The sequence below is a fragment of the Pipistrellus hanaki genome (assembly GCF_964339955.1).
Source record: "Pipistrellus hanaki genome assembly, chromosome: 14".
Classification (NCBI taxonomy): domain Eukaryota; kingdom Metazoa; phylum Chordata; class Mammalia; order Chiroptera; family Vespertilionidae; genus Pipistrellus; species Pipistrellus hanaki.
In genome coordinates this window covers 53,542,048-53,567,608 of record NC_140516.1, presented here as the reverse complement: position 1 = coordinate 53,567,608, position 25,561 = coordinate 53,542,048, and the positions used below count along the sequence as shown (strand labels likewise).

Below are 25,561 nucleotides of genomic sequence, written 5' to 3'. Positions count from 1 at the left end.
GTCTCCTCCGGAGACACATTTCCCCGTCACCAAGGCTGCTGGGAGGCTTTCGTCTAAAATCAGCTTTCTGGTGCTTTTGGTTTTCATCCCAAGCACTCAGCACAGTGCTGCCCTGTCACACAGTCCACGTGCCTTTGTAGTCCTGACTGTCGCCCGCCTGACGCTGCGACGCGACGTCACAAGCCGGTCGCTCCACGCCCCCAAGTTCAAGTTCATGGATCAGTAACGACACCAAACATCCCCAAGGCTGGAGGTTCTTTCAATTCTGCTTTTATTCAAAAGCACACGAACGTCCGGAGGCACATACACGGGGAACACGATAAACATCTGGAATAAAACATCTGGAAGTAAACAAAAGGCCGCTCCGCCGCCCGCGTCAGAGCCCCTCGGTCACGTCACAGAAGCCGGGCGGCAGGGGCTTGGAGTCAGCGCACAGCTGGCACTCGTCGAGGATCTGGAGGTCGGGGAGGCAGCTGGCCGTGAGGGATGTGGCCGCCGTGATCTTGTCCCTGGTGACCATGGATGGGTAACTTTTTAAGACCAGACACACCGGAAGCTTCGGAGCTCTTAAGGAGAGATAGAACACAGCGGTTAGAAACCTCCGGCTGGCCGTGGCTGCGTCGGAGCCGCAGGTCCGGGGCCCCACTGCGAGGACAGCTCTGCCCTGGCCCCGGCTCCGGGTCACGTGCTCTCCAAGCCGCCAGCAGCCAGGTCAGAGCCGGCCCAGAGGGGGCCCCGGGGGCTGAGGCCCCAACTGCGGAGCCCGGGTGGGGCGGGCGCCCCTCAGCGGCCCCGGGCTCTGGAGCCTCCCTTCCTACAATCTCCCTGTGAGCTCCAGGCCCAGCCCTTTCCCTCGGGGAAGCGGCCAGGACTCCGCGCTCACCCGCCTCTGCCTCCTCCTGCTGCCCGCGCCTGACCCCCTGACCCCCCGCGCCTGACCCCCCGCGCCTGACCCCCCGACCCCCCGCGCCTGACCCCGGGGCGGCCCAGGCCCGGCGGCCCGGCTCCGGCTGGCCCCGGTGCCTGTGCGAGTGGGCGGTCACTCACTTCAACATGCCAGTCAGTTTGAAGAGGAGGCTGGTGACACAGAACATCAGCAGGACTATGGCGATCAGCAAGCCAACCCCGATGGCCGTCATAATCTTGATGTCAAGCATCTTACAGGCGCCTGGGCAGAGCAGTGCAGGTGGGACAGTGGCTCCTTGCCCTCAGCCCGGCGCGGCCTGTCCTCCTCCCGGGAAGGAAGGAGCCCCGCCACAGAGCCTCCTGCCTGCAGAACACGGACGGGTCTCCCAGGGCGGCCGAGGGGCCCAGCAGACCGGCCACGCAGGTAGAGGGTTTCCTCGCGGAGGAAAAGGGACTGAAATGCAAAGGCAGAGGAAGGAAATGGACAGACGGAGCGAAGGGCTTTCTCCCCCTCTCTCCCTCCCTCCCCCTCCCCCTCCCCCTCCCCCTCCCCCCCCCCCCTCCCCCTCCCCCTCCCCCCCCCCCCCTCTCTCTCTCTCTCTCTCTCTCTCTCTCTCTCTCTCTCTCTCTCTCTCTCTCTCTCTCTCTCTCGCAGGCAGTAACGTGCAGCTGGCGGTGAGTAACAAACAGGCCGCACATGGTTTCACTCCCAAGGCCTGGTCTCCTGACATGCCCTCGCTGAGTCAGGACTGCCCCTTGCTGCTCGTCAAATTTAAATTGTTCTGAGAACAGAACTAAGGACGCGGCTCCTTCCGAAACGCCATGCTTCCCAGCTCAGCACAAGCAACCCCGCTTGTGCTGTTTTCTGGAAAAAGGACTTTACTGTCCTCAGAATTGCCGTGCCGCCTCATGGCTTAAGGAGATTCTAGGAGCCCTCGTCATTGGGAGATGGTGGGCCTTTCTGCCATCTTTCCTCCCAAATCTTCCCGGCAAATTCCATTTGGTTGGAATAAGCAATTGGTCTGATTGAACGCTGACATACTATGACCCAGGAAAAAAGAATAAGCAATACGGTAGCTGCCCAACAGGTGTGGCTCAGCTGCTGAGGGTCATCCTGAATCAGTTCAATGGTTGACTCCAGGTCAGGGCTCATGGAAGTGGGCTCAATCCCCAGTAGGGGGCACTGATGGATGACTCTCTCATTGATGTTTCTCTCCCTCTCCCTTCTCAGAAATCAATTAAAAAAAATGTATAAAACGACAACATGACTGCCAAACATCCGCAGATAAGGCTGGCAGCCAACTAGAAAAAAACATGTACTTAAAGACCATAGGAAACCATTATTTGGTCAAACCCATCGTGTGGTACCACACGGGACCTTACGGAGTGAAAGGCCGGAGGGTCGAGCCTGTGCGGAGAGGAGGGAGCTATCGGTTCATCCTGTGAGGAGTCCGGTTCCCGACTGAACGCACGTCGGAGGCCCAGCCACGGCCCCGCGCCACCTTCCGCGCGCGGGCTGTGACATCGCCGCTCTGCCCGGCTCCCCCCGGAGGTTCTGAATTCTGTCCCATTGTACTTGGAGCTCAGCCCCCAGGAAGCAGACATGCTATTTTGAATCACTTAAGTTTTTGCCTTTTCAGATCGTATTTCCCCTTCTTTTCAGAATTTGATTGTTGACCAAAAGCAAGTTTAAGATTTCAATATTACAATTAAAAGACAGAAATGTGGGGAGGCTGAAAACTCTAATAGTAAAAGCTCAGTGCGAGCCCCAGCTGGTTTGACTGAGTGGTTAGAGCACGGGCGTGGACTGAAGGGTCCAGGTGCGACTGTGTCAAGGGCACGAACCTCGGTGGCCTCAGCTGGCAACCAATCAATATGTCTCGTTCACATCAGTGTTTCTCTCTCTCCCCCACCTCCACTTTCTCTAAAAAAGATAATCAATGGACCGCATGTCCAATGGTGATCTAGATGATAATGAAGCTGAGGAATTCCTACCATGTCGTGATGATTTATTTACATTTGTGGCGATGCTGGTGTGAACAAACCTGCTTTTCCAGGTGCATAACAGTACAGCACATGACTGTGCACAGTACACAATACTTGATAATGAAAATAAATGACTATTACTGATTGCTGTATTTATTACATTGTAGTTGTTTATTTAATACACTAGAGGCCTGGTGCACGGAATTCATGCACTGGGGTTCCCTCAGCCTGGTCTGCTCCCTCTCGCAGTCTGGGACCCCTTGGGGGATGTCTGCCTGCTGGCTTAGGCCCGCTCCCCCTCGGGGGTTGGGCCTAATCCCACAGTCAGACATCCCTCTTGCAGACTGGGGCTCTCCCAGGCAGAACCCTTGTTCCTTACCACCCACCTGTGGCTGAGGGAAGAGAGGCTCCCACCACCGCCCCTGCGCTCACCAGCTGTGAGCCTGGCTTCTGGCTGAGTAGTGCTCCCCTGCGGGAGCACACTGACCACCAGGGGGCAGCTCCTGAATTCAGCATCTGCCCCCTGGTGGTCAGTGCTTGTTATAGCGACTGGTCGTTCCACCATTTGGTCGATTTGCACACTATGCTTTTATTATATAGAATTATATAGGATACTTGTTTAATATACTAGATGCCTGGTACACAAAATTCATGCACTTGAGGTACACAAAATTCTGCAGCCAGTCTGCACCCTCTCCCAGTCCGGAGCCCTCAGGGGATGTCCGACTGCCGGCTGTGGAGGTGGGAGAGGCTCCCACCACCACCCTGCACTCGCCAGCCGTGACCCTGGCTTCTGGCTGAGCGGTGCTCCCCCTGTGGGAGCACACTGACCACCAGGGGGCAGCTCCTGCACTGAGCGTCTACTCCCTGGTGGTCAGTGATTGTCATAGCAACCGGTCATTCCACAGTTGGGCCAAAACGGGCTGTCTGACATCCCCCGAGGGGTCCCAGATTGTGAGGGTACAGGCCAGGTTGAGGGACCCCACTGGTGCACAATCGGGAGGGAGGTTGGCCAACCGGGCAGGGACTGCAGGAGGACTCCAGGTATGTCTGGCCCCTCTTGCTCAGTCCTGATCAGCCTGACCCCAACAGCAAGCTAACCCCCCGGTCAGAGCATCTGTCCCCTGGAAGTCAGTGCATGTCATAGTCAGCAGTTGAGAGGCTTTAGCATACATTAGCATACTGTTTAATTGGTTGCACGGCCAACCTGATGACCGGACACTTAGCACATTAGGCTGTTATTATATAGGATTTTTATTGACTTCAGAAAGAAAGGGAGAGGGAGACACAGAAACATCAACAATGAGAATCATTGATCAGCTGCCTCCTGCAAGTCCCACATAGGGGATCAAGCACGCAACCTGGGCATGTGCCCTGACGGGGAATCGAACTGTGCCTTCCTGGGTCCACACTCAACCTCTGAGCCATGCCAGCTGGGCCTATGTCATACTTTTAATCATTATTTTAGAGTGTGCTCTTTCTAAAGAAAGTTTGATACGAAAGAGCAGCCACATTACGCCGGCAGCAGCCACTTGTTTGTTGTTTACTGAAGTCTCTTGATTGCATCATTTTCTCCCACTTGGTCTAGTGTTGTTTTGCACAGGAACACACTGCGCAGGTAACAGGCCACAGGCTGGACCATGGAGCCCAGGTGGGCGGCAGGCTGTGCCGTCAGGCGTGTGTAGGTGCACCATCATGTTCACAATTGGACGAAACCACCCAGAGTGCCATTCCTCAGCGTGCAGTGTGCACGACTGTGCTGCCTGAAGATGACGGCCCTCAGCACCAAGACAGGAAAGGGGAGGGGGCGGGGTTTTCACATTTACTGGGGCAGTAACGACGGAGGGAACACGGGCCATTCTTCCTGTTTAAGAGACAGAACGTAACAGCAGAAAGAGCGGGGACCACGGACACCGGCTCGCACAGACCAGGCCGTGCTGGGACATCATGTCCAGAGCACCACCACTTTATTCCCATTTCACTGTCCAGAGCAGACGCACTCATTCTCGGATGCAGACACACCGCCGTCAGCACCTGCTGCCACACGCCTCACCCAACACCGAGCACAGGGGCCGGGAGGACCCGGCTTCGGCGCGGCAAGGGGACACAGGATGTCCTCTCGTTTTGTGTCAGCCACTAACCCTAAATAACTCTAACAAAGCGGCTGTGTAGGCCTTACTTTCCTTCTGCAGCTACAGTAAGAAAGAACGCAAAACCAATGGCCTACTGGACACCAATGTACAAATGCCAAACGCAACTAGTTTCTTACTGAGACAAACAATTAAGAAAAGAAAATCCCTAACCATTTTCCCCATATCCCTAAAATATAAGTCCTTTATATAAAACACTGCATATTTCAAATACAGTCACAATACATACTGATGAACTGAACTCGCAATCCTTAAATATTTAAAGTCTTAAACACAGAAGTATGTGTACAATTCTGTGAGAGCAACCAACTCTGCAAACAAAACAACTCCTAACCCGATCAGGCACACTCAGGCAAGGGGGCACGTCACGGGGTCACGTCGCAAGCACAGGAAGGTCATCCGCTCTTAGGAGCGGCCCAGGGGTCACGTCACGGGGGCACGAGGTCACATCAAAAGCACAGGGAGACAAACGCTGAGGTCACTTGATGCAAGTAGGATGCTGATCCTCACTGACAGAAACACCTGCCCAGCTTTGGGCTGCGTGGTAATAAATAGGTCACAATGTCTGCGTGCTCGGCGCCCCGAGCGCCTATCTCTCCCCGTTGGAGAGTGTGTCCCTGGAGTCACAGTGGGGGAGCTGCACCCCCGGGGGCGGGGACAGGGGAGGGGAGCCTGGGCTGAGCAGGGCGCGCGCCAGCAGCGCCACCTGGCGGTCGAGGTGCTCCTGCAGGGCGCGCAGCCGCTCCTCCAGGTGGTCCATCAGCCTCCTCTCCATCAGCTCCAGCTTCTTAGACAGAATCCTCTCCAGGTAGGAGCAGGCGGGCTGCTCTCCCATCCTACGAGCGAAGTGAAAGACCAAACACAACCATCACGCGAAAACGGTAACCAAACAGCCACCCAGACAGCCAGCCAGCAGCCAGCAGCCAGCAGCCTTTTGTGTCCCTGCCAGTGTCCACGTCAGCCCCCTCCGCCGAGTCCCCGTGGACACTCACCCTGCACCCAGGCCGCCTTCGCTGGGCGTGGGGACGTGTCCCGGCCACGTGGCGTCCTGGGCCCCGCGGAGACGGCGCACCTGACCGCACACGTCCTGGAGGATGGGCAGCAGCTGGGGGCCGGGGGCCCCGGGGCCGGCACTCGCCGTCTTTGGTAGGAGAGACGCCGCCGGCTGGAGGTCCAGCTCCCCCCCGGGGAGAGGAAGGCTCGGGGGCGCGGTGTCCCTCTCTCCCAGGGCTGCGGGGGGCCCTCCCGCGGGGGGCCGTGCGCTCTCCTCCCCGGGAGCGTTCGCGTCCTCAATCCCGCGTCCCGCCGTCGGCCCGGCTCTGAGAGGAGCAGGGGCGCAGGGCGGCCTGTCCCAGGCTCCCGAGGGCGCCGAGGCCCGCAGGCCCAGCACTCGCTGGAAGGCAGCGCTCCCCAAAACCGCCTGCAGCTGCTCCCCCAGGGGAATGCCGCGCTGAGGGAACAGGGAACAGCTGTCAATGGCAGTGACCGAGCGCAGTTGGCAGTCATTTAGAATCAGCCGGGCGTTCTCCCGCTGGGTCCCCGACTCCCCCCCCCTCCCCTCGAAGGCAGCTGCAATGACTGCCACCAGCAAGCTGAGGAGACCAAGGTCATGGTCACCGGGCCGAGGTCACACAGCTAGGGAGGCCACGGGATTCCAGTCTGGGCTTTTATCACCTGACTGGTTTTTCCTCCAGAAAATACTGAAGTCGATACCAGCACACCCGGGAAAGCTGCACTGGCATATTTAATATTGCCTTCTCGACTCAGGGAGGGAAACGCACCTGATGCTGGAATCTGACCATACTCATCAGCTGCTCAGCCCCCAGGGACAGCGCGGACCCCATGGCCGCCAGCAGGCTGTGGACCCTCTCCAGGTCCACCCTGGGCCCCGGGGCAGCAGAGCTGGCGGGAGGCTTGGCCAGGCTGGGCCGCACGTGCACCACCACCTGGCTGACGAACACACAGGGCTTTTCCCCAAAGGAGAGCAGCTGCAGAGAACACAAGTTCGGGAAAGTAACCACGTGGAGCAATAATCCTACTGCAGGTCACTTCCTGCTGTTACCTAGGTAACAGGAAGCCGTCAAGAGTCTACAAGTTCACTTCCGTTTCGCTAGAATAGGGAGAGTCTGACAAATACTCAACCATTTAGGTAAAAAAGTTATTTCCACACTAAACAATCACATGTAAAATAACCTGGTCTGCAATCCCCTCCCTGGGTCTTTTTCTCAGGATTTTGGTCCCACATCTGCTTGTGCTTTTCTTGCCACCTTTTATGTCAAAATAAAAATGATTTTTAACTGAGTTTCTCAAAGCCGGAGAGCACAGCAGCATTAACTGTGTTAACCTAGTCTGCGGCCTGGCATGGCCGTAGCTAACACATGGGCCAGTTTTAAGGGAGAACATCGAGAATTACTAACCCCACATAACATGAATGTGCACCGAACAAAACAACTGCAGTTTCCAACTTAGTTCAGATCTAGTCACGACTTACCTTTATTCTACAAGCATGTGCAGTGGGCTCCAGTTTTAGAAAATTTTTGTATAAAATAATTTTTTCTTGTTCGCTGAAAATAAAAAATAAAAATGGACTTCTTTGTTTTCACACATTATCACTCTTTAAAATTGAGAAATTATTTTAAATGTTTAAAATGTATTCCCGAGAGAGGAAGGGAGAGAGAGAAACATCAATGATGAGAGAGAATCCCTGATGGACTGCCTCCTGACTGCCCTCTACTGGGGATGGAGCCAGCAACTCAGGCATGTGCCCTGACCAGGAACCCAACTGTGACCTCCCAGCCATGGGTGGACCGATGCCCAACCACTAGCCACGTCCGCTGGGCACATGCTCACTGTGCACGGTCACATTTAGAAATAAGGGTTTCAGGACAGTGCTTCTCCATGAGCTGGGAGAGGGCAGTGAGGAGGCATTCCATCAGGGATTCTCTCTCATCATTGATGCTTCTCTCTCCCACTCCCTTCCTCTCTGAGATAAAAAAGCATAGCCCCCGGGTAGGTTTGCGGGATGGCCGTGCTGGGCGCCCGCACTGTCTGCAAAGGGCTTCCTTCAGGAGGCATGTTCAAAGCCCCAGGCTGATGGGCAGCTACTGTTGGAAATGGCCCCTGTGAGCTAAGGGAATCAGAAGAAACCTCTGCCAGGCGCTGGCTGGGACCCTCCCCAGCTCACCCCCCTCCCACCAGCCGTCAGATTCCAGTTGCTAAGGCAACAGGGCTGACCCAGACTGTGCCCAGGACCCTGGCCTGCACTCCCAGGCTCCTGGTGTTTCCAGCTCCTCCCACTCCGGTCTAAGGCCAATGTCAGAGAAGCAAGAGGTGCTGCCAGAGCTGGGCCCACAGAAACCCTCCTCAGAAGCACCCCGCATGGGTGAGTCACACACCTGGAGTCCAGCACGTTCCCAACACTCCTGCCCCTACTGGTGCCGCAGTACTCCTCGCCCAGGTACACTTCCATGTTTCTTGCTGAACTTAAAATGCCCACAGACACGATCTCTTCACCTCCGCTCGGGGTGCAGCTCAGGGAGAGGAAGCAGGGCTTTCCATCGGGGCTCTTGGGGCTCCTTTTCAGACTCACCAGGTCCCGGCTGAGGAGGAAGTGACAGCATCACAGTGTGGCCTCGGCCCTGCTGCTGCCCCACCGATCGGGCCCGGGGCTGACTTCCATTCACTTCCATTGGCCTCTGGGGTCACACACCTTCCCAGCAGCCATCGCATGCTCAGCGGATTCACAGAGAAAGGGCCGTGCAGCCCTGGCCCGGCTCCTCAGCGGCGGCACCAGCGCAGGGACTGAGGTCGCAGGTCCAGGGCATGGACCTTGGTTGCAGGTTCAACTTAGGCCCAGGTCAGGGTGGGAACCATCTGCGTGTTTCTCTTTGACTCTCCTCCCCTTCTCCCTCCCGCCATCCTCTCTCTAAACCAAACAGAAGGAAAGGAGACAATGGGGAAACACCCTCCTCTGAGGAACGGGCATTCGGACACGGGGTTTCCTGCTCTCGCCCTGGATCAGGGACGTCTTCCTCCATCCCCTGCAGTGGCTTCTCGGTTACCATAAGGCTCAGGGGCCATGCTCTGTGCAGGAGCGGGAGCAGAACAGGACAGAAGACAGAGGACCTTTTTCCAGATTTCCAGGAGGGAGGCTCCCGAGGGCTGGGACAGTGTCCGCCTCTGGGACACAGGAGGGTTTTGCTCGTGGGGGAGAGGCCGAGGCCGGGGACAGGGTTCCGCAGGGCTGAGGGAGGACATGGGGGAGCGGCTGCCACCCCGAGGCCAGGCCCCCGCCCCGCGCCCGGCGCCCCGCCCCCGCCCCCGCCCCACCCCTCGCGGGTCCGGCCGGCTCCCCGCACAGCCCGGCCCCGGCTGGGCTCCCGGCCCCGGGCCGGACGCTCTCCCCTCCCGGCCCCACGTCCCCTCACACCTCCCCGGAGCGTGGCCGCCACGGAGCCGGCCCCGCGCACCCCGAGGCAGGCGGCGCCAGCAGCTCCTCCCAGTCCGAGTCCTGGGCTCCGCGGACACGGAGGCTCCGGCCCAGCGCCCCGCTCGCGGCGTCCCAGGAGGAGGCCAGCGTGGGGTGTCCGGCCGACCGCTCGTCCTCAGGCGCAGTCTCCATTGGCCCCCGCCAGGCTCGGCCGGCCCGGAACCTTTCTCCGGAGCTACGGTTTCCGGCGGGGCCGAGGGTCGGGGAACGACGACGAGCAACTTCCGGTTGTGCCAGCGGCCACCCAGCAGCTGTGGCCTCGGGCTTCGCGGGGGCGAGAGCGAGTCCGGCGGCGGCGCGGGCGGCGGCCCACGCGCGGCGGGAGGCGGGGCTGGCCGTGGCGCTGCCCTCCCGCCTGTCAGTCAGGTCAGGGCCGCGCCGCCTCCCTGACGTGCGGTCACCGGGCGCCCCGCGGCCGCGGTGCCGTCTCCGCGGGGCCTCTCCCGGGGCGGGGACCTCACCGCCAGCAGCGCGGCGCCCAGACTCCGAGGCCCGGCAGGCGCCCGGCAGCGAGGACGACTAACCGGAGACTCCCCTTGTCCTGGCGCCGGGGGCCGCATCGCGGCGCCGCCCGGCCCGACGGGCGCACCCGCACCGAGGCCGCCGCCGCGGGTCCCTCGGGTTCAGACGCGCCTCTCCCGGCCCCGCGGCGCCGGCCGGAGCGGGAGCGCGGGCGGAAGGCGGCTCGCGGCCCCCAGGCGGCATGAGAGCCGGCGAGGACGCCGGGGCGGCGCGCGGCGAGGGCCCGCGGCGGCCGGCGCTCTGCGTGCTCTGCGGCCTGCCCGCCGCCGGCAAGTCCACCCTCGCGCGGGCGCTCAGCCTCCGGCTGCGGCGCGAGTGGCGCTGGGCCGTGGGCGTTGTCGCCTACGATGACGTCATGCCGGAGGCGTTCCTGGAGGAGGAGGCCGCGGGGCCATTGGTCAGTGCGCGCGGGGGGGCGGGGCCTCGGCTGGCGCCTTAGCAAATCACCTGCTGGGCTGCAGGCTTGGAGGGAACCCTGGGTGGGAGGTGCAGCCCAAGGCTGGAGCAGCGTGAGGCTGGTGTAGTATAGAATGAGTTGAGGGCATTTTCAGAGTAATTCAGGCCGAAACCGGTTTGGCTCAGTGGTAGAGCGTTGGTCTGCGGAATGAAAGATCCCAGGTTCGATTCCGGTCAGGGGCATGTACATTGGTTGCGGGCACATCCCCGGTGGGGGGTGTGCAAGAGGCAGCTGGTCGATGTTTCTCATCGACGTTTCTAGCTCTCTCTCTCTCCCTTCCTCTCTGTAAAAAATCAATAAAGATATATTTTTTAAAAAAAAAGACTAATTCAGTATAGAGGCTTATATGCTCGTAGGGGGCGGGTATGTATTTTCCATCGTAGAGTAATTTTATAGAGGCTTATACACTATGCAGGTATGAAGCAGGTATGTGTGTATATTCCCTGCGGTGTACTCTCACGGGGTCATTCAGGTGGAAATCTCCAGGTCAAACAGACTCTTGAAAATCCTTTGGTAAGGTTCTCTTACAATTCCACCACAGCCAGTTTAACATCCAGCCAGGTGCCAATGCAGGCTTGTGGGGTTTAGAGTTGATATCATGTGGGGAACCTTTTTTTTAAGAAAAAGGAATACCAACCTGGCTGAAATAGCTCAGTGGTTGAGCATTGACCTATGAACCCGGAGGTCAGGGTTCTATTGCCTGTCAGAGCACATGCCCAGTTTTCGGGCTCGATCCCCAGTTGGGGGCGTGCAGGAGACAGCCGATCCATGATTCTCTCTCATCATTGATGTTTCTCTTTCTCCCTTTCCTTCCCTCTCTGAAATCAATAAAAAATATATTTAAGAATTTTTTTAAAAAAGAATAAAAATAACAAAATTGCTAGGGTCCCTCCCAGGACGATAAAGAGGCTGTACATGAAGGGCCTGCGGCTCCATCTTCATTCATTCTGGGTAAACCTGCCTCTGCAGGCACAGGGGAGGGTGGCACCAAAGGAATTAATGGCTTGTATTTAGGGATCAACTTGTGTGTTCCAAATCCATGCTTCGCTTTAGCCCTCAAATCCCGCTCTCTGCAGTGAGATGCATCCCCCGGGAGAAGCGTGCAAACTCGGGGGCCTCTGGGTAGAGTAGATTTATGCTCCCCATCTCATGCTCACTCTACAGCAAACACTGATTGAAATATTCTGAATACTTTAAGTAGCCATTTTTGTCGTTTATGCCTGAGTGTAGATTGTTAACGTAGAAAAAAACATTCAAACCCGTAAAGAGTTTTTGTGAGTTTATTTGAGCCAGACCGTCGACAGTTGCCAGGATTGACAGTCTCAGTGTAGCTAGGCAGTGCTCCGGGGAACGGTGGTTTCTCACCTTTTTTAAAATAAATTACCAGCAAAGGAGGAGACCTCAGTGGATTACATGACAGATGAGGGAGGTGGGAGAAGGCAAGATGGGGTGGGACCTCTGGGATTGGTAAAAAGCAAAATGATAGACACACATGTTTTGCCCAGGTGGGCACGGGATAGTTAACAGTCCAGCTAACACCGTGACAGTAAGAATGAGGGAACATGTCTCCGCCCAGGTGCCATTTGTGAGCCCAGGGGGTGGCGGGTGGTGGGGGAGATCGTGGGGGAGGAAGTTATAAGTAACTTAGATATTTCACAGGTATGTTATCCTAGATGCTCAGTAAAAGTCAAAGTTGATCTTTGTCAGGGAAGATACTGGCCTAGAACAGGACTACCCACTGTAAACGCTATTTTTTTTTAAATATATATTTTATTGATTTTGTACAGAGAGGAAGGGAGAGAGATAGAGAGTTAGAAACATCGATGAGAGAGAGTCATCGATCAGCTGCCTCTTGCACACCCCCTACTGGGGATATGCCCGCAACCAAGGTACAATACATGCCCTTGACCGAATCGAACCCGGGACCTTTCAGTTCCCAAGCCGACGCTCTGTCCAATGAGCCAAACTGGTTTCGGCTGTAAACGCTTTTTAATTAAAAGGTTTTCATTTCAGACCATTCTTTTTTTTCTTTCTTTCTTTTTTTATTAAGGTATTATATGTGTACTTATCTTACCATGGTCAGATCATCTTTCATGGTCACTTTAGGTCTCCGAGTTTGTAAGGCCGCCACACAGGCTTTCCCTGAGTTAGTCAGGTTAGCATTTGTCCCCTTTTGTCCAGAAGATGAATTCACATAAATAAAATACAGCTATGATGTGATTCTGAAACCGGACAATCAGGGGGTCCGGGCTGCCTGTCACACTGGAGCCAATTCAGCAGAGACGGGGTGAGTCATGTGTGAGCGTTTATTCCAGTCCTGCCAGGAGCATGGGGAGCAGCTGGTCAGCCACAAAACCTGCTGCCTCCCGCCATAAGCCAGCCTCGTGCATTGGGTAGACGGACAAGGTTCCATGGGGGGGTGGGCACACGGGACGAGAGGAGTGTGAAGAGGGGGCAGTTCCAGGCTATGCGGGCGGGTGTGCAGAGGGCTGGCGCCTCAGGTGCGGCAGGCTGTTAATCGTCCTGTGGCCCTGGCAGCTCCCGCAGTGGGGGATGGGCTGCATTTCCAGGTGAGCTCCCAGTCCCTCCTGCACCTCCCACCTGGCCCAAACGTGCTTTCTTTAATCAACAAAGCAATCACTGCTAGCAGAGCGTGGTTAATGTTTGTTATAATTGTAGCTGGTCCCCAGTATTCTTATTTCTGCCCTAACGGTTTCACTCTGTATATACGCAAAAGCACAGCACATCTGGTGTATGGGAAAGTCTGGGTGCACAGGCAGGGTCCCTGTGGGGCTGTGGGAGGCGGGGCGCGAGGACAGTGCGGACAGACGGACGGTGCGTTGGTCTCTTGCAGGCGCCCAGCTGGAAGGCGCTGCGCCGGGAGCTGCTCGGGTGCCTGGAGGGCTTCCTGCAGGCGCTGCTGCTCCGGGCCCCGCTGTCGGCGCCTTCCGGGGGCACGGGGGCCCTGTGGGGGGCCTTCACCGCCAGCCTGCAGGCTCAGGGCCTGCTGCATCCCGCCCCAGCCCCAGAGGGCCCGGCCCACCTCCTGCCCACCCCGGCCGCGGCGGCCGGCCCTTTACTGCTGATCCTGGACGACAACTTCTACTACCGCAGCATGCGGCTGGAGGTGCACCGGCTGGCGCGGCGCTGTGAGTGAGGCCCCGCGCTGGCCTGGAGCAGGTGGAGGGGGTGGATGGGGGCAGTGACCTGGCTGGCGCGGGCGGCCCTCCTGCGGGGGCGGGACGGGGTCCAGCCTCCTCCACCCGCGGGGGAGCAGGCACCACTCACCGCGGCCCGTGGTCCCCAGACTCGCTGGGGTTCTGCCAGCTCTTCCTGGACTGCCCGCTGGAGACCTGCCTGCAGAGAAATGGCCGGCGGCCCGGGGCGCTGCCCGCAGACACCATCCGCCTGATGCAGGGGAAGATGGAGGAGCCCAACCCCCAGAAAAACGCCTGGGAGCTCAACAGCCTCACCGTGCGGAGTGCCACCTGCTCGCCTGAGGCCAGGTACCCGCTCCCCCCCAGAAAGTTCCTCCCCAGGGGCCCCCCCACCCCAGGGAGCCTCTCCCCCCAGGTAGCTGCTGCCTCCCCCGCAGCCCTGCGCTGACCATTTCTCCGCAGCCTTGGCCGTGGACTAAGGCTCACAGGAGGAGGCACAGTCCCCCCCACCCCCACCCCGCAGGTGAAGATATGTAACCTCCTCCTCCTCCTCCAGCCCCGAGCTGACCGGCCTGCTGCTCGCTGCCCTGGAAAACCCAGTGACCTACGTGGAGGACAATGTGGAACAGAAGGTGTGTCTCCCTCAGGGCCAGGGGTGCCCCCGCGCTGTGCCGAGCCTCTGTGGGTCACTGGGAGGGCAAGGAGGGGGCGCTCACCCAGACTGACAGCTCTGTGGCCGCCCCGTGTCTTCCTGGCGAGCCCACCCTGTCACTCACCCGCACCCCTGCCCCGGCACCGCTGCCCGCAAATGGCGCTCACTGGGAGCCTCTCCTCCGGGCGGGGGAGGAGCAGAGCCCGCCGGCCTCGGAGCCAGGCCCTCCTGAGCGCCCCGTTCTCATCAGGAAGCGGACAGAGCCGTCTGCTCCTCCAGCACGCTGCACCAGGCTGACCAGGCGCTGCGAAGGATCGTCTCGCAGACCATGAAGGAAGCAAAAGGTACGCAGGTCCTTCTATGCTGTGCGCGCTTGGTCACTACCGCCAGAGAAAAACCACAGCGAGGCCCAGGCCAGGCCCAGGGCACCCAGTCAGAGAGGTCAGTGCGGGGAGGGGTGGGGAGGCTGGCCTCACGGCCACCGCGGGAATGGACGGGCAGCGTTACCAGGGGACCCAGCAGTGCCACTCTTTAAAAATATATTTATTTTTATTGATTTCAGAGAGGAAGGGAGAGGGGGGAGAGAGAAACATCCATGATGAGAGAGAATCATGGATCGGCTGCCTCCTGCAAGTCCCCACTGGGGATCGAACCCACAACCCAAGTGTATGCCCCTGACCAGAATCGAACCTGGGACCTTTCAGTCTGCAGGCCGATGCTCTATCCACTGAGCACACCGGCCAGGCCGGCAGTGCCCCTCGTAGCACACACACTCCTAGCAGCATCGTTCCTAATAGCCGGAAGGCGGAAGCACCCAGATGCCCATTAGCTGGCAGCGGCTTAGAGAAAAGGTGGCATCCCCGTAGCACGGGCCATTCGCCAGACAGGAAAGCAGCCCTGACGCGTGTTACGTGGCGAGCCATGAACACGTTAGCAGCATGAAAGCAGCCCGCAGCCCCAGCCCCGGAGCGTGAGGCTGGGACACCTGGATTCAGCCGCCGGATTGGTCGGGGCTGGGGGCCGGGGGCGGGGAGGGAGCAGGACAGTGATAGTGAACGTGGCGCAGTGCTAGACCCTGGCTCTGGTGCACGTACGGAGTACCCCACAGCCACTGCGTTGTAGTTGACATGGAAACTACATGTGGGCTGGACGGGGCAGACACACACTCCCTCCGGGGGAGAGCCACAGGACAGTGGGTCCTCGTGTGTCTGCGGCCTCAGGGCCTCAGTGCACGGTTAGGCCAGCTCTCGTCAGCAAGCCTCCCCCCAGGCTCGTCTCTGCTGCCCACAGCTTCCTCGCGGTCACTTAAAGGGCTTGTATCCCCCATTAACGGGCCTTCTGTCTGTACCACCGCTCAGTTGTACTGATGGGGTCTGACTGCTTGTCTGAAGTAACACCAGTGGTGCTGGTGTGACTCCATGACCATGACCATGACCGGGACCGTCTTGGTTTTAGATGCGTGCCTGCGGCCTCCCGACCTGAAGCTCCTGGCGGCGGCGCTGAACCAGCTCCGAGCGGAGCTGCTGCGGGACCTGAGGCTTGGGAGCAGGGCAGGCCCGTGCTCGCAGGCCCCGGGCGTCCCGGACGCGGTCGCTCTCTTTCAGGATGAGAAGGACAGCCTCGTGCGCAAGTACCTCTCAGAGCAGCATTAAGACGCCACTTCCAATCAGAGTGATCGTGGGCAGGATTTCACAAACCGATTACAGTTCTGCATTATTGCACATTCTCTAGGCCGATGACAGGAGTTGCCAGACTTATTGTTCACAAAAATCGGGTCCATTTGTGTAACAGAAACAGCTGGCCATCCACCTGTCACCGGTGACCTGGACAGCAGCCTCAGCGGCTGCCTCCCTCAGATGACCCGCAGGGCGGGGTGGGGCAGGAGGCACCCCGGAAGGATGTTTAATAAACCGGAGAAACTGGGAGGAGACCAATGTGGATGTGTGGAGCTTCTGGTTTTAAGTCATGTGACAGATCTACTCATGGGTAAGGCAGTCTACACATTCCAACTAATGGAGCCAGAAACCTTGTGTTTTAATTAACGTTTTAAATCCTGGAAAATTACTAGTTAATTGGATCCTAGTTCTCAAAGAAGAAAAATCGAAATCATTAGGAAGTGTCAGTTTTTTATTCGTGTTACAGAGGCAGAGCTTCTTGAACAGCATGAGCCACACCCTGGGCACCGGCATTTCAGCGCTGATCGCTTTCTGGAATCCCGAGACAGGTTTTTGCAATCAGACTCATTTTGTTTTGCATACAAAGTATGTCCTTTACATCAAAGTACATATTAACAAAAACACGTTCTAGAAATCATATAACCCTCTAAAACTACTTAATAAAAAAAAATCCTTAGTAGGGAATTTTTAAAAATAATACAGCCATTTGGTAAATATTTTTGCAGAACTTAAAAGGAGGTTTCTCTCTAAACATATATTTAGCTATATTCCCTTTGTCAAACAATTCTGCAGGTGAATGGCACACACCTTTTTCTAAATAAAATAGCAGGAAAATAGCCAGTGGGATTTTTTCAAAGTAGAAGTCTAGCCTTGACTTGAATTTCAAGAAGTTGTAGCTACACACTACATTAGTGAAATCAGTTATTCCATATTCATTCCTTCACAGTTTCTTAAAAAAATATTAATGGAGATAAATTATCTACCAACTTTAAAAATCTAAACTTATGTTCACTGAACAAAAATAAATTTAGTTTCAGAACACTGCCTGTTAACAGCAAAATAAACATTGCATGTTAAACTTTCCCAACACCTCATTTCTATAAAACGGGATTAAATATAAAATGGGACATACATACTCAATAAGTGGAGGATACATTTAACACAGATTTAAGTGAAACCCTAAATCTCAAAAAACAGGGCATCACAGAGCGGCTGAGGCGGTTCGCTTCAAGGACTCGCGTGCGTTAAGTAACTGGCTTTCCAGCATCACGCCTGGAAACAGCAACTGCGCCGTCTCAGAGACATTAGTCATACATTTGAGTTTGCAATTATGAAAAAAGTCTACATTGAAAGCAAAATGTACCTTCAAAACATCTATCTTTAGTTGTCAGAAAAAAATATAGCTGTCACTATCTGGCCCAGAATGTAGTGTTAATAAACTTGTTTTAACAAGAGAGTTCTCTCCCTTTTGTTGAATGGAAACCTGCATTTCCTATTTTTCGTATTGCTTTTATTTGAATAAAGTAAAAGTGAGGGGGAAACAAGCTTCCAAATGACAGCACCCTCCTGCTCTGTGGGAATGAATGGACTCGGGCGAAGTTATGTATCTGGAAATGGCGGCACGGACCTGGTCTGAGCGGTGAGCAGAGCGAGAGCGAAGCAGGACTGTTTTGGCCCCAGGAGCCTCAGGGTTGAGGGAAGAGGTGGAGTTGGAGAAGCCCTTTGAGATGCTGCTTCTTGGACAGTGCCATCGAGATTAGCTGGCGGAACACTAGCCCACAAGAGCTCCTTTGAAAGGCTTTCTAGCACTGGGGGCAGATGACCCACTAACTCGGCCCTGAGGGCTTTTGTGGACATTTGCCATCAACATTTCCCTTTTAGGAATAGTGTACTTTTTAGTTAATAAACGCTCAATCATTAGGGCGTTCTCTTTGCAAACCTGTTAAGTAACACTTTCAAGCTTTAAACCAAATTAAAAATAAAATGTTTGCCAAGTACACAGAAACCAACAGTTAGAAATAATAAGTTTATTGTTTGACCAAGTGCGCTTCAGGGTAAGCGAGTTATTACATAATATATAAACAGCAACCTCCTATTCAAAATTCCTCTAGATTAATTAGCACGTCTTATTTCTGTAAACAAGTTAACTACGTCTGTCTGCGTCCGCTATCTGCTTTCACAGTAAGTCCTTGCCCACCACGCCGTCAAGGCAGCCAGCTCCCGTGGCTCTGTCACTGACAGGAAGACTGGTCCACGCAGTGAGCACCACCACGTGGAGTCACACTAAGTGTCCTAGGGCCAATTCTGAAGAGGAGACAATTCGTTTTGGATGTACGCTTCCTTTTCAAAACGTCCTCCGCCTCACCTTTCCCCACGTGTCCCCACACACACAGTGGAGAAATTACGGACAATAAATGGGCGCAAGGCAGGAAACAGGACGGTGGGATTCTGTGAAGAACTGTTTCCGGGAACCAGATGGGACTTGCACTTACCTCTTTGGTCATCAAAGGAACGGGAGGGAGAAGAGAACAGACACTCAATGTCCTTGTCAAGCTCACCTGACAGTAATGGTGTCAGATGAAAGGTTTAAATACAGGTTCAAACTAAAAGAACAAAAAGGCATCTTCATAGATAATCACCCTGATACTTCTAGCATTCTTGTGTATTTACTTGTGGTTTTAAAAATAAACTACAAGTATAATAAAACGAATCCAATGGAAAATTAATGCATTTTTAAACAAGAGATTGAATAAACAGGTTTTCAAATATTAAACTCCACTTTCAATGTAAAGCCTTGTTTCATTTCTTTTCAGAACATTCCTCTCACACTTTTATAACTTTATTTTAAAGGAATTAACTGTTTTACATTCCCCTTATGGAAAAAAAAGAAAGGTTTACTATATACTGAAATAGCTTTACTTCTATCAGTTGAAACTATCAATTCAACTTAAACTAAGTGAACTAGATAGAATTTCAACTATCTAAAGAGCAATTTTAAAGGCAATTCCTCTGCTAAACATGGAAATAAGTTGTAACAACGTTGGTGAGAAAGTAATTTTTCCACTATTTTTAAATATGGCAGAAATGCCATCTAGCTGCGTATAGTGAAACACCACCAGGATCAAACTTTGAAGTCTACATGGACCATACATATAGGGTTTACATGAATACCTGTAAGATTAAGATTGCACTTCATCAAATGTCTAAATAAAAGGAAAAAACAGACACCAATGTGTCCAACTGTTCTTATAAATGACCCTGACCAAATTTTTATGGGGGGGAAAAAGGAAAACATTTGTTTCCATTGTCAACTTTGTTTTCTATAAATATAACGTATAAACTTTAAATTAGCATATTAGGGATGGTCCTCCCCCAACAACAAAAACCAACGATAAACAAAACTAAAAAACGCACAAAGCCAAAACCAAGTGCAGAACGTGACTGCTGCGGTCAGTGCTGGTTATGCTGCCCTCGTGCGAAGTGGCAGGCGAAATCGTACTTGTTCTTGCACTTGCAGCCGCATATGTTGCACTGGAACGGGTTCTCGTAGCCGTGGCAGCCCATGTGGATGGTGTAGAGGATGTTGTCGGCGAAGTACATGTCGCAGTGCTGGCAGTGGTGCAGGAGCTGCGGGTCCTGGGCCGGCAGGGTGGGCGCGGGCGTGCTCGGCTGGCTGTTGCCGATGCTCGGGGTGCTCGTGTGGGCGCTGGGCTCGCTGCTGGGGCCGGCCACGGGACTGTAGTTCCTCTGGCCCTGGGGCGGCCGGGGCTCGGGGCTGGGCGGGGAGGCGCTCTGGGGAATGCTGGCCACGGCGGACACCACGGCCTGGGCCGAGGGCTGCTGCAGCAGGAAAGGCTTCTCGTCCGGGCAGGGCACGACCTCAGGGGACGCGGGGTTCTGGCTCTCGGGGGGCAGGCTGGACAGCTGCCCTGCGAGCGTGGAGAGCTGGTTGAGAGGGTTGTCGACCAGGAGCTCCTGCGGGTCCCGGGGCAGGCCCCCCGCCGAGGCGGTCTTCGCCATGCTTTCGTAGGAGTCCGTCTGGATGCTGGGGATCTCGTGGGTGAAGTCGCTAAGGTAGTCCGGCTTCTGCACCACCATGGAAGGCGGGCTCAGGTTGATGAGCGCTCTCCTGCTGTAGCCCAGGTTGCCGGTTTTCTTCTGTAAAACACCCCACATTTTCTTGCTGCTTAAGGAAGACCTGGCGCCCTTAATCGGCACCATCTTATGCTTGCGCCGGCGGTGATGGGACAGGTTGCTCCGATCGCTGCAGCGGAAGGAACACAGTTCACATTTATATGGTTTCTCCCCCGTGTGGGAACGCATGTGTGCTTCCAGGTGGCGCTCGTAAGCAGAGGCAAAGGGACATAAGTGACATCTATGAGGCTTTTCACCTGTTTAGAGAGAAAAGCGGGAGAGATGGCCAGACAGGGGTTGAGAGACGAGATGGATCGGAAGGAAGATGGCCGAGGAAGGGGAACTTTACCGGGCCTCACTTCCTGGGTGGGTGTTGTTATGCTATCACTCCCCGTCCATTCAAACCTCACATCAACCTTCCTTTTCAAACGATCAGAACTACTGATACCACAGGCCACCCACCTCCTGGGCCCTCCCCGCCCCCAGCGCGCTCCCCGCCCGCTCCGGTACCTGTGTGGATTCGGATGTGCTCGATGAGCCGGGCTGTTCCCTTGCTGGCATAGTTGCAATACCGACACTTGAGCTTCCCATCGAAGGTCCTTTCGAACCCGTCCACTAGCATTCCTGAGTTTTCATCCAGGGACACTTCCACAGAGGGGTGGTCCAGGCCATTCTGGTCGCCATCTGCCCCCGCTATAAACAAAGGACGGCAGAGAGTGTGCATCTCAAGAGGAACGCAGCATGCATTCTAGTCTGAAGCAGCCCAATACCTTGCCTAAGAGCGCAGCTCACTGAGCTTCCTCACAAAGCCACCAGTCTGCCAGGCTTCGTGGCCAGATCAGGTGCTGCCCTTGTCTGACAAAGAGGAGACAGAGGGGAGGAAGTAGTGAAGGCAGCTACACATGTTTACGTTCTAGCCACTTCTATCTATAAATACAATTGGAAGTCATGAAAATCTCCCCAGATCCTAACTGCTTACTTGAGCCTAAACCAATCAATGCCGAGTTGCGTTGTTCCACTCAGTCTGTACTGATGTCCTAAATCCTGGGTTGCATTCAGGATCCTAATCCTCTAAGCACATAAAAAACATTGTATTGGATTCCTCTGATGTTAGACCTGCAAGACTGAGAGCTAAAGATGCTTGGCTCTTGGCTCTCAACCCAATCTACTTCTTTGTAGAGGAAATGAGGACAAGCGCTCACGCCAGGAAAACCAGCAAAGGGAGGAAAGAGCCCCGGTACCCGAATCCCCGTCCAGCAACCTGCACACTAGCGTCTGCAGGGACCTGCTTATTCCAGCTTCCAGGGAAAGCACTTCCGTCCCATCCCCAGGAGGCAGCAGTGCTGCCGTGCGAACTCCAGCGGCACCCCCTCGGGGGGAGAGTGGTTCTGCTGCTCCAGGACCCAGCAACGCCCCCGCCCCGGAGCCGGGCTCAGCACCGCCGGCCGCACTCTCCCAGGTCAGGGCTCTCTGAACTTAGCGTGTGCGAGTCACCGGGGAGTGTGGACTGGCTGACATCCCGCACCTCCCACAGCTCCTGTTTTATCTAAAACTCTGCAAATTAACTCTGCTGCCGGCCCTCGACCACAGGCCATCAGCCATCTCAGTCAGGGGCCCGCACCTCTCCTTACAAGGCTCAATGGCCAACACTTCAGGCCGTGGGCTATCTGGTCCCTCCCATAACTCCTCACCCTGCGCTGGCAGCACAGCACAGAAAGTGTAAACAAGCAAGTGCGGCTGTATTTCAACGAAACTTCATTTTCGGAGGCTGCCGTTTGAATTTCATGATTTTCACGTTACGACATTCTAATTTTTCCCAACCATCTTTTAGGTAGAAACCGCTCTCAGCCTGCGGGTCACACGGAAACAGATGGCTGGCGGGCCAGATGGGCTCACAGGCTGTCGTGTGCGGACCTGAGTGAGGTCAGAACCCAGCTCGTGTGGGAGCAAACAAGACAGTCTGTCTGTCTGCATGGCCGCTGCTCTCTCCGCCCTGCTTCTCCTCCCCGTCGCTCTCTCTTCATGTGAGAGAAGAAACCAAAACCCCCCTTTGTTCCAGGCCTAACACAGCACCCCGGTGGCCGAGGCCGTGGTGTGAGTGGACGCGGGCCCGGGTGCCTGGGTCCCGTTATCTGCAGAAGCTGGAGGACAGGGCAGGAGTGCCGGCATCGTCCCAGACCGCGAGGCAGCGCTCGGCCAGGGAAGCCGGGGTCTCCCTCACAAAACTCTGACGTGTTCACAGAGAGAAAGGACACGGCCCTGACTGTGTAGGAAGGACGGAGTGACTCCCATAGGGGACGGACAGCAATGACAGACAGGCCTGCGTTTATGAGGAGGACGAGGAGGAGGAAGAGGGGGAGGAAGAGCGAGAGGAGGAGGAGAGGCTACCTCCCTGAAGGGCCTCCGCTTCCTTGTCGCCGCTCACGGAGCCCGAGATCATGTTCACGTGGTGCGTCTGCTGCGTCAGGTACTCCTGGAAGTCCTTCACAAAGTCCAGCGGCTCCGGCTTCTTCTCGCCCATCTTGGTTTGCTCTGTGTGGGCTGTTTGACAGTTCACGGTTCGTTGTACCTGGGGAAACGGACACAATGGGACACTACTTGGAGGATCCAGTACGGGTTAAACAGCAGTGACAAAGCACAGCTGCAGGCACTACGCAGAGCAGGGGACACGGTCCCTTGTCTTTACACACGTGTCCCGTCCTGGGGAGGGGGAGACACACAGAATGGTGGGAAATGAACATATTTCATACTGACATCCACTGGGATTCGAACCTAAGTCTCAGAGGATGGAAGGAAATTACAAAGACAGGGAAAAAAATCAATAGGCTCAGGACTAAAAGTTAAATCTAAGGACTCTGCAAATTAACTGATACATGGAAATGCCTCTAAAACACTAATAAATTTTAAAACCTTTGCAAAAATAACATAAAAATCTACTTTGGAAATTAGCAAATTATGTTTTTATTGAAAGAATCTTTCCTACTGGCCATGAATTCAACACCTTGGAGCTTGTTAGCCAAAAAAAACTTACACAAAATTTCAACGTGTAAAATGATGTCATCAGAAGAGGAAACACATTTAAGAGTTGTCCACTTTTACCATAGATTTGAGAGGTATATCCCAAGCCTGATCTACTCTTTCTGTAACTAATATCTATATTAATAAAAGGGTAATGTGCAAATTGATTATGACACCGGCACAGTAATAACCGAACAGCAGACTACGTGGGGCAACCAGGCCTGCAGGGGGTGAAGGACAACTAAACGACTGACCAGCAGGCTGCGTGGGTCAACCAGGACGGGGGGGGGGGGGCCGCAGTATGGGCGACCAGGCCAGCAGAGGGGGACAATGAGGGGTGACCAGGCCAGCAGGGGGGCAGCTGGGATGACCAGGACGGCAGGGGGATCTAACCACCTTTCTTCCAAGTCCATCTTTTTTCTAAGTTCTAGGAGAATTTTGAGAACACGTGATTAGGTGATAGAACCTATTTTATTGACACATTTGTCTAATCATAGAATACTTCGCAATGTACTAATGAAATAACTAGGGGTTAGATAGGCCTGTACCATAAAAGTGACTGCAGTTCCATAGATGTGCTTACTTCCATACAAATAATTATGGTCCTTGAAAAACTTACTCGGCCACAGAACAGACATCAGCTGAGAAGTCTGACAAATTAGGTTTGGTTTGTGTAGGGAATTAGAACACATTTCCTCCGATTACAGAACTGTCAAAAAAACAAATTCCTGAAGGCAAAAAGGGACATTAGGGGGCACTGGGAAACCAGGAAACATAAAAGTAAGACATAAATAAGTACAAGTTATCAGGAGAAATTCAAAAGCGGAGTTTACACAATCTAACCTTTTCACCCCAAATCAGTTCCTCCTGGTTCTCGCCAGTCCAGCATCGATGAAACGCGGAGTAATTGAAGTTTACTCTGGAGGCACCCCACGGGGCTCCCCACGGCCATGGAGGGAGGTTCAGCTGAGATGGAAGCGCCACAGGGAGGTCTGCAGAGAGAAAAGGCACAAAGGAACCCTCTGGGGGAGGAGGGTTCGCACCTGCAGGGTTAACCAGCTCACGGAATACCCTGGCCGGTCTCCCAGCAAAACTGTCAACAGACAGCAAAGACCACAGAGCACGGCTTCCACAAAGGCTCCCGAGAGTCCCCCAAGAGTAACACGCGCTCCTGCGACTACTGTCCTTTTCTCAACGGGTGGGTTGGATGTCGCGTCAAAGCCTCTAACATCGCTCTAAATTCAAGCATTAATTTCACCAGTTCACGTGGCCCTGCTAGGAGGGCCCCCTCGGGCTGCAAACAACACACAACCAGAGGACAGGCTGGCGGGCGGGGGTTCGGAACGCCCACCTCCACCCACCAGGGCACATCTGGACTCCACCTGCCCCCTCCCCAGGGCCTTCAGGGGAACCCTGCACCCCCGGGGCGGCAGACACCCAGCGCCGCCGCTCGCTGTAACCAAATCCCGAGAGTAAGTGCCGTGGCCAGGGCGAGGGCGCGATGCCCGTGGAACCACGAAAGTCGTTAGTGCAGACATTTTAAACGCGGCCTCGGCGTTCAGTTCCTTACACACCGCCTGTCCCTCCGTCCCCCCACCCGGAGCGCCCGCCCGGCCCGCGGGCCACTCACCGGAACCAGCGGCGCCCGGAGGAGCCCGGCCCGGCCGCAGGGAATTCAAACCCCAACGCGCCCCGAGCGCGGGGAGCGCGGCGGCCACTCGCGCTCCGGACGGTTCCTCCGGAGACTCAGAGCCGCGGGCGCCGCGCAGCTGCCGCTGAGGGGCCGCCCCGCCGGGGCCGCCGCCGCACGCGTCCCTCCGGCCGGCCCGGCCCCGGCCCGGGCGCCGCTCCGGAGGGGGTTCCAGTCCTCCTCCCCGGCCGGGGCGGGCACCGGGGCGCTGCGCTCGCCGGCCCCGGACCCCAGGCCACGGGCGCTCCCAAGCCGAGGCCCCGGCCCCGCCCGCCGGCCGCCACCGCGGGGCCCGCACGCCCACCTGTCAGAGCGAGGCCGCGCCAAACCCGGGACCGCCGGGCCCCAGCACCGCGCCCTAAGCACCGGGGCCTGAACGGGCCCGGGTCGCGACCCCACCGGCCCGTCGACCACGCCCGCTGCCTGCCCGGCTGAGTTCCGGGCGGGTCAGCCGCTCAGCCGCCCACCCGGCTCTCCCGTCCCGCCTCGCCCCTCGAGCGTCCCGCTTGGCCGTGTGGCCCCCGGCTCGGACGGCCGCCGGCTCCTTACCGCCTGGCAGCTGCCCCGAGTCCCCGCCGCCGCCATGTACGTCGCCGCCGCCGCCGTCGCCGCCGTCGCCCCCGTCACCGCCGCTGTTGCCGCGGCCGCCGCCATGTTTGGTGCGTCTCCGCTTCCTTCCCGCCCCGCTGCTTTCGTCAAATCTCGCGCGAGCAGGGAGTAGCG

At 55.9% G+C, this 25,561-nt stretch overlaps 4 protein-coding genes across 6 annotated transcripts; 1 reads left to right on the top strand and 3 right to left on the bottom strand.

The window, feature by feature from the left end:
- Positions 1-254: 254 nt before the first annotated feature.
- LOC311632784 (protein FAM24A-like) lies at positions 255-5,524 on the bottom strand. Of its 2 annotated transcripts, none has more exons than XM_084904641.1 (3): positions 5,377-5,524; positions 1,048-1,168; positions 255-566 (listed from the first exon to the last, which is right to left on the bottom strand). In XM_084904641.1, exons 2-3 carry the CDS (start codon positions 1,155-1,157, stop codon positions 377-379), a joined length of 300 nt encoding a protein of 99 aa, XP_084760767.1. In that variant the 5' UTR covers positions 1,158-1,168; positions 5,377-5,524; the 3' UTR covers positions 255-376. The 2 variants fall into 2 exon arrangements, with proteins under 2 accessions (XP_084760767.1, XP_084760766.1); XM_084904640.1 differs by having other exon boundaries at positions 1,048-1,270; positions 5,377-5,508.
- LOC311632740 (ATPase PAAT-like) lies at positions 4,142-9,760 on the bottom strand. 2 transcript variants are annotated; one of them, XM_084904547.1, is made up of 6 exons: positions 9,512-9,760; positions 8,438-8,641; positions 7,534-7,606; positions 6,824-7,030; positions 6,035-6,492; positions 4,142-5,878 (listed from the first exon to the last, which is right to left on the bottom strand). In XM_084904547.1, exons 1-6 carry the CDS (start codon positions 9,661-9,663, stop codon positions 5,632-5,634), a joined length of 1,341 nt encoding a protein of 446 aa, XP_084760673.1. In that variant the 5' UTR covers positions 9,664-9,760; the 3' UTR covers positions 4,142-5,631. The 2 variants fall into 2 exon arrangements, with proteins under 2 accessions (XP_084760673.1, XP_084760674.1); XM_084904548.1 differs by lacking the exon at positions 9,512-9,760 and adding an exon at positions 8,752-9,367.
- Positions 9,761-10,226: 466 nt separating this feature from the next.
- PSTK (phosphoseryl-tRNA kinase) lies at positions 10,227-16,255 on the top strand. The gene is made up of 6 exons (XM_084904588.1): positions 10,227-10,450; positions 13,365-13,659; positions 13,818-14,016; positions 14,225-14,300; positions 14,571-14,664; positions 15,776-16,255. The coding sequence occupies exons 1-6, from the start codon at positions 10,235-10,237 to the stop codon at positions 15,970-15,972; spliced, it is 1,077 nt and encodes a 358-aa protein (XP_084760714.1). The 5' UTR covers positions 10,227-10,234; the 3' UTR covers positions 15,973-16,255.
- A 1,753-nt stretch (positions 16,256-18,008) lies between these two features.
- Positions 18,009-25,541, bottom strand: IKZF5 (IKAROS family zinc finger 5). Its single transcript, XM_084904563.1, has 5 exons — positions 25,388-25,541; positions 23,992-24,140; positions 22,519-22,699; positions 20,641-20,823; positions 18,009-20,387 (listed from the first exon to the last, which is right to left on the bottom strand). The coding sequence occupies exons 3-5, from the start codon at positions 22,649-22,651 to the stop codon at positions 19,447-19,449; spliced, it is 1,257 nt and encodes a 418-aa protein (XP_084760689.1). The 5' UTR covers positions 22,652-22,699; positions 23,992-24,140; positions 25,388-25,541; the 3' UTR covers positions 18,009-19,446.
- Positions 25,542-25,561: the final 20 nt, after the last annotated feature.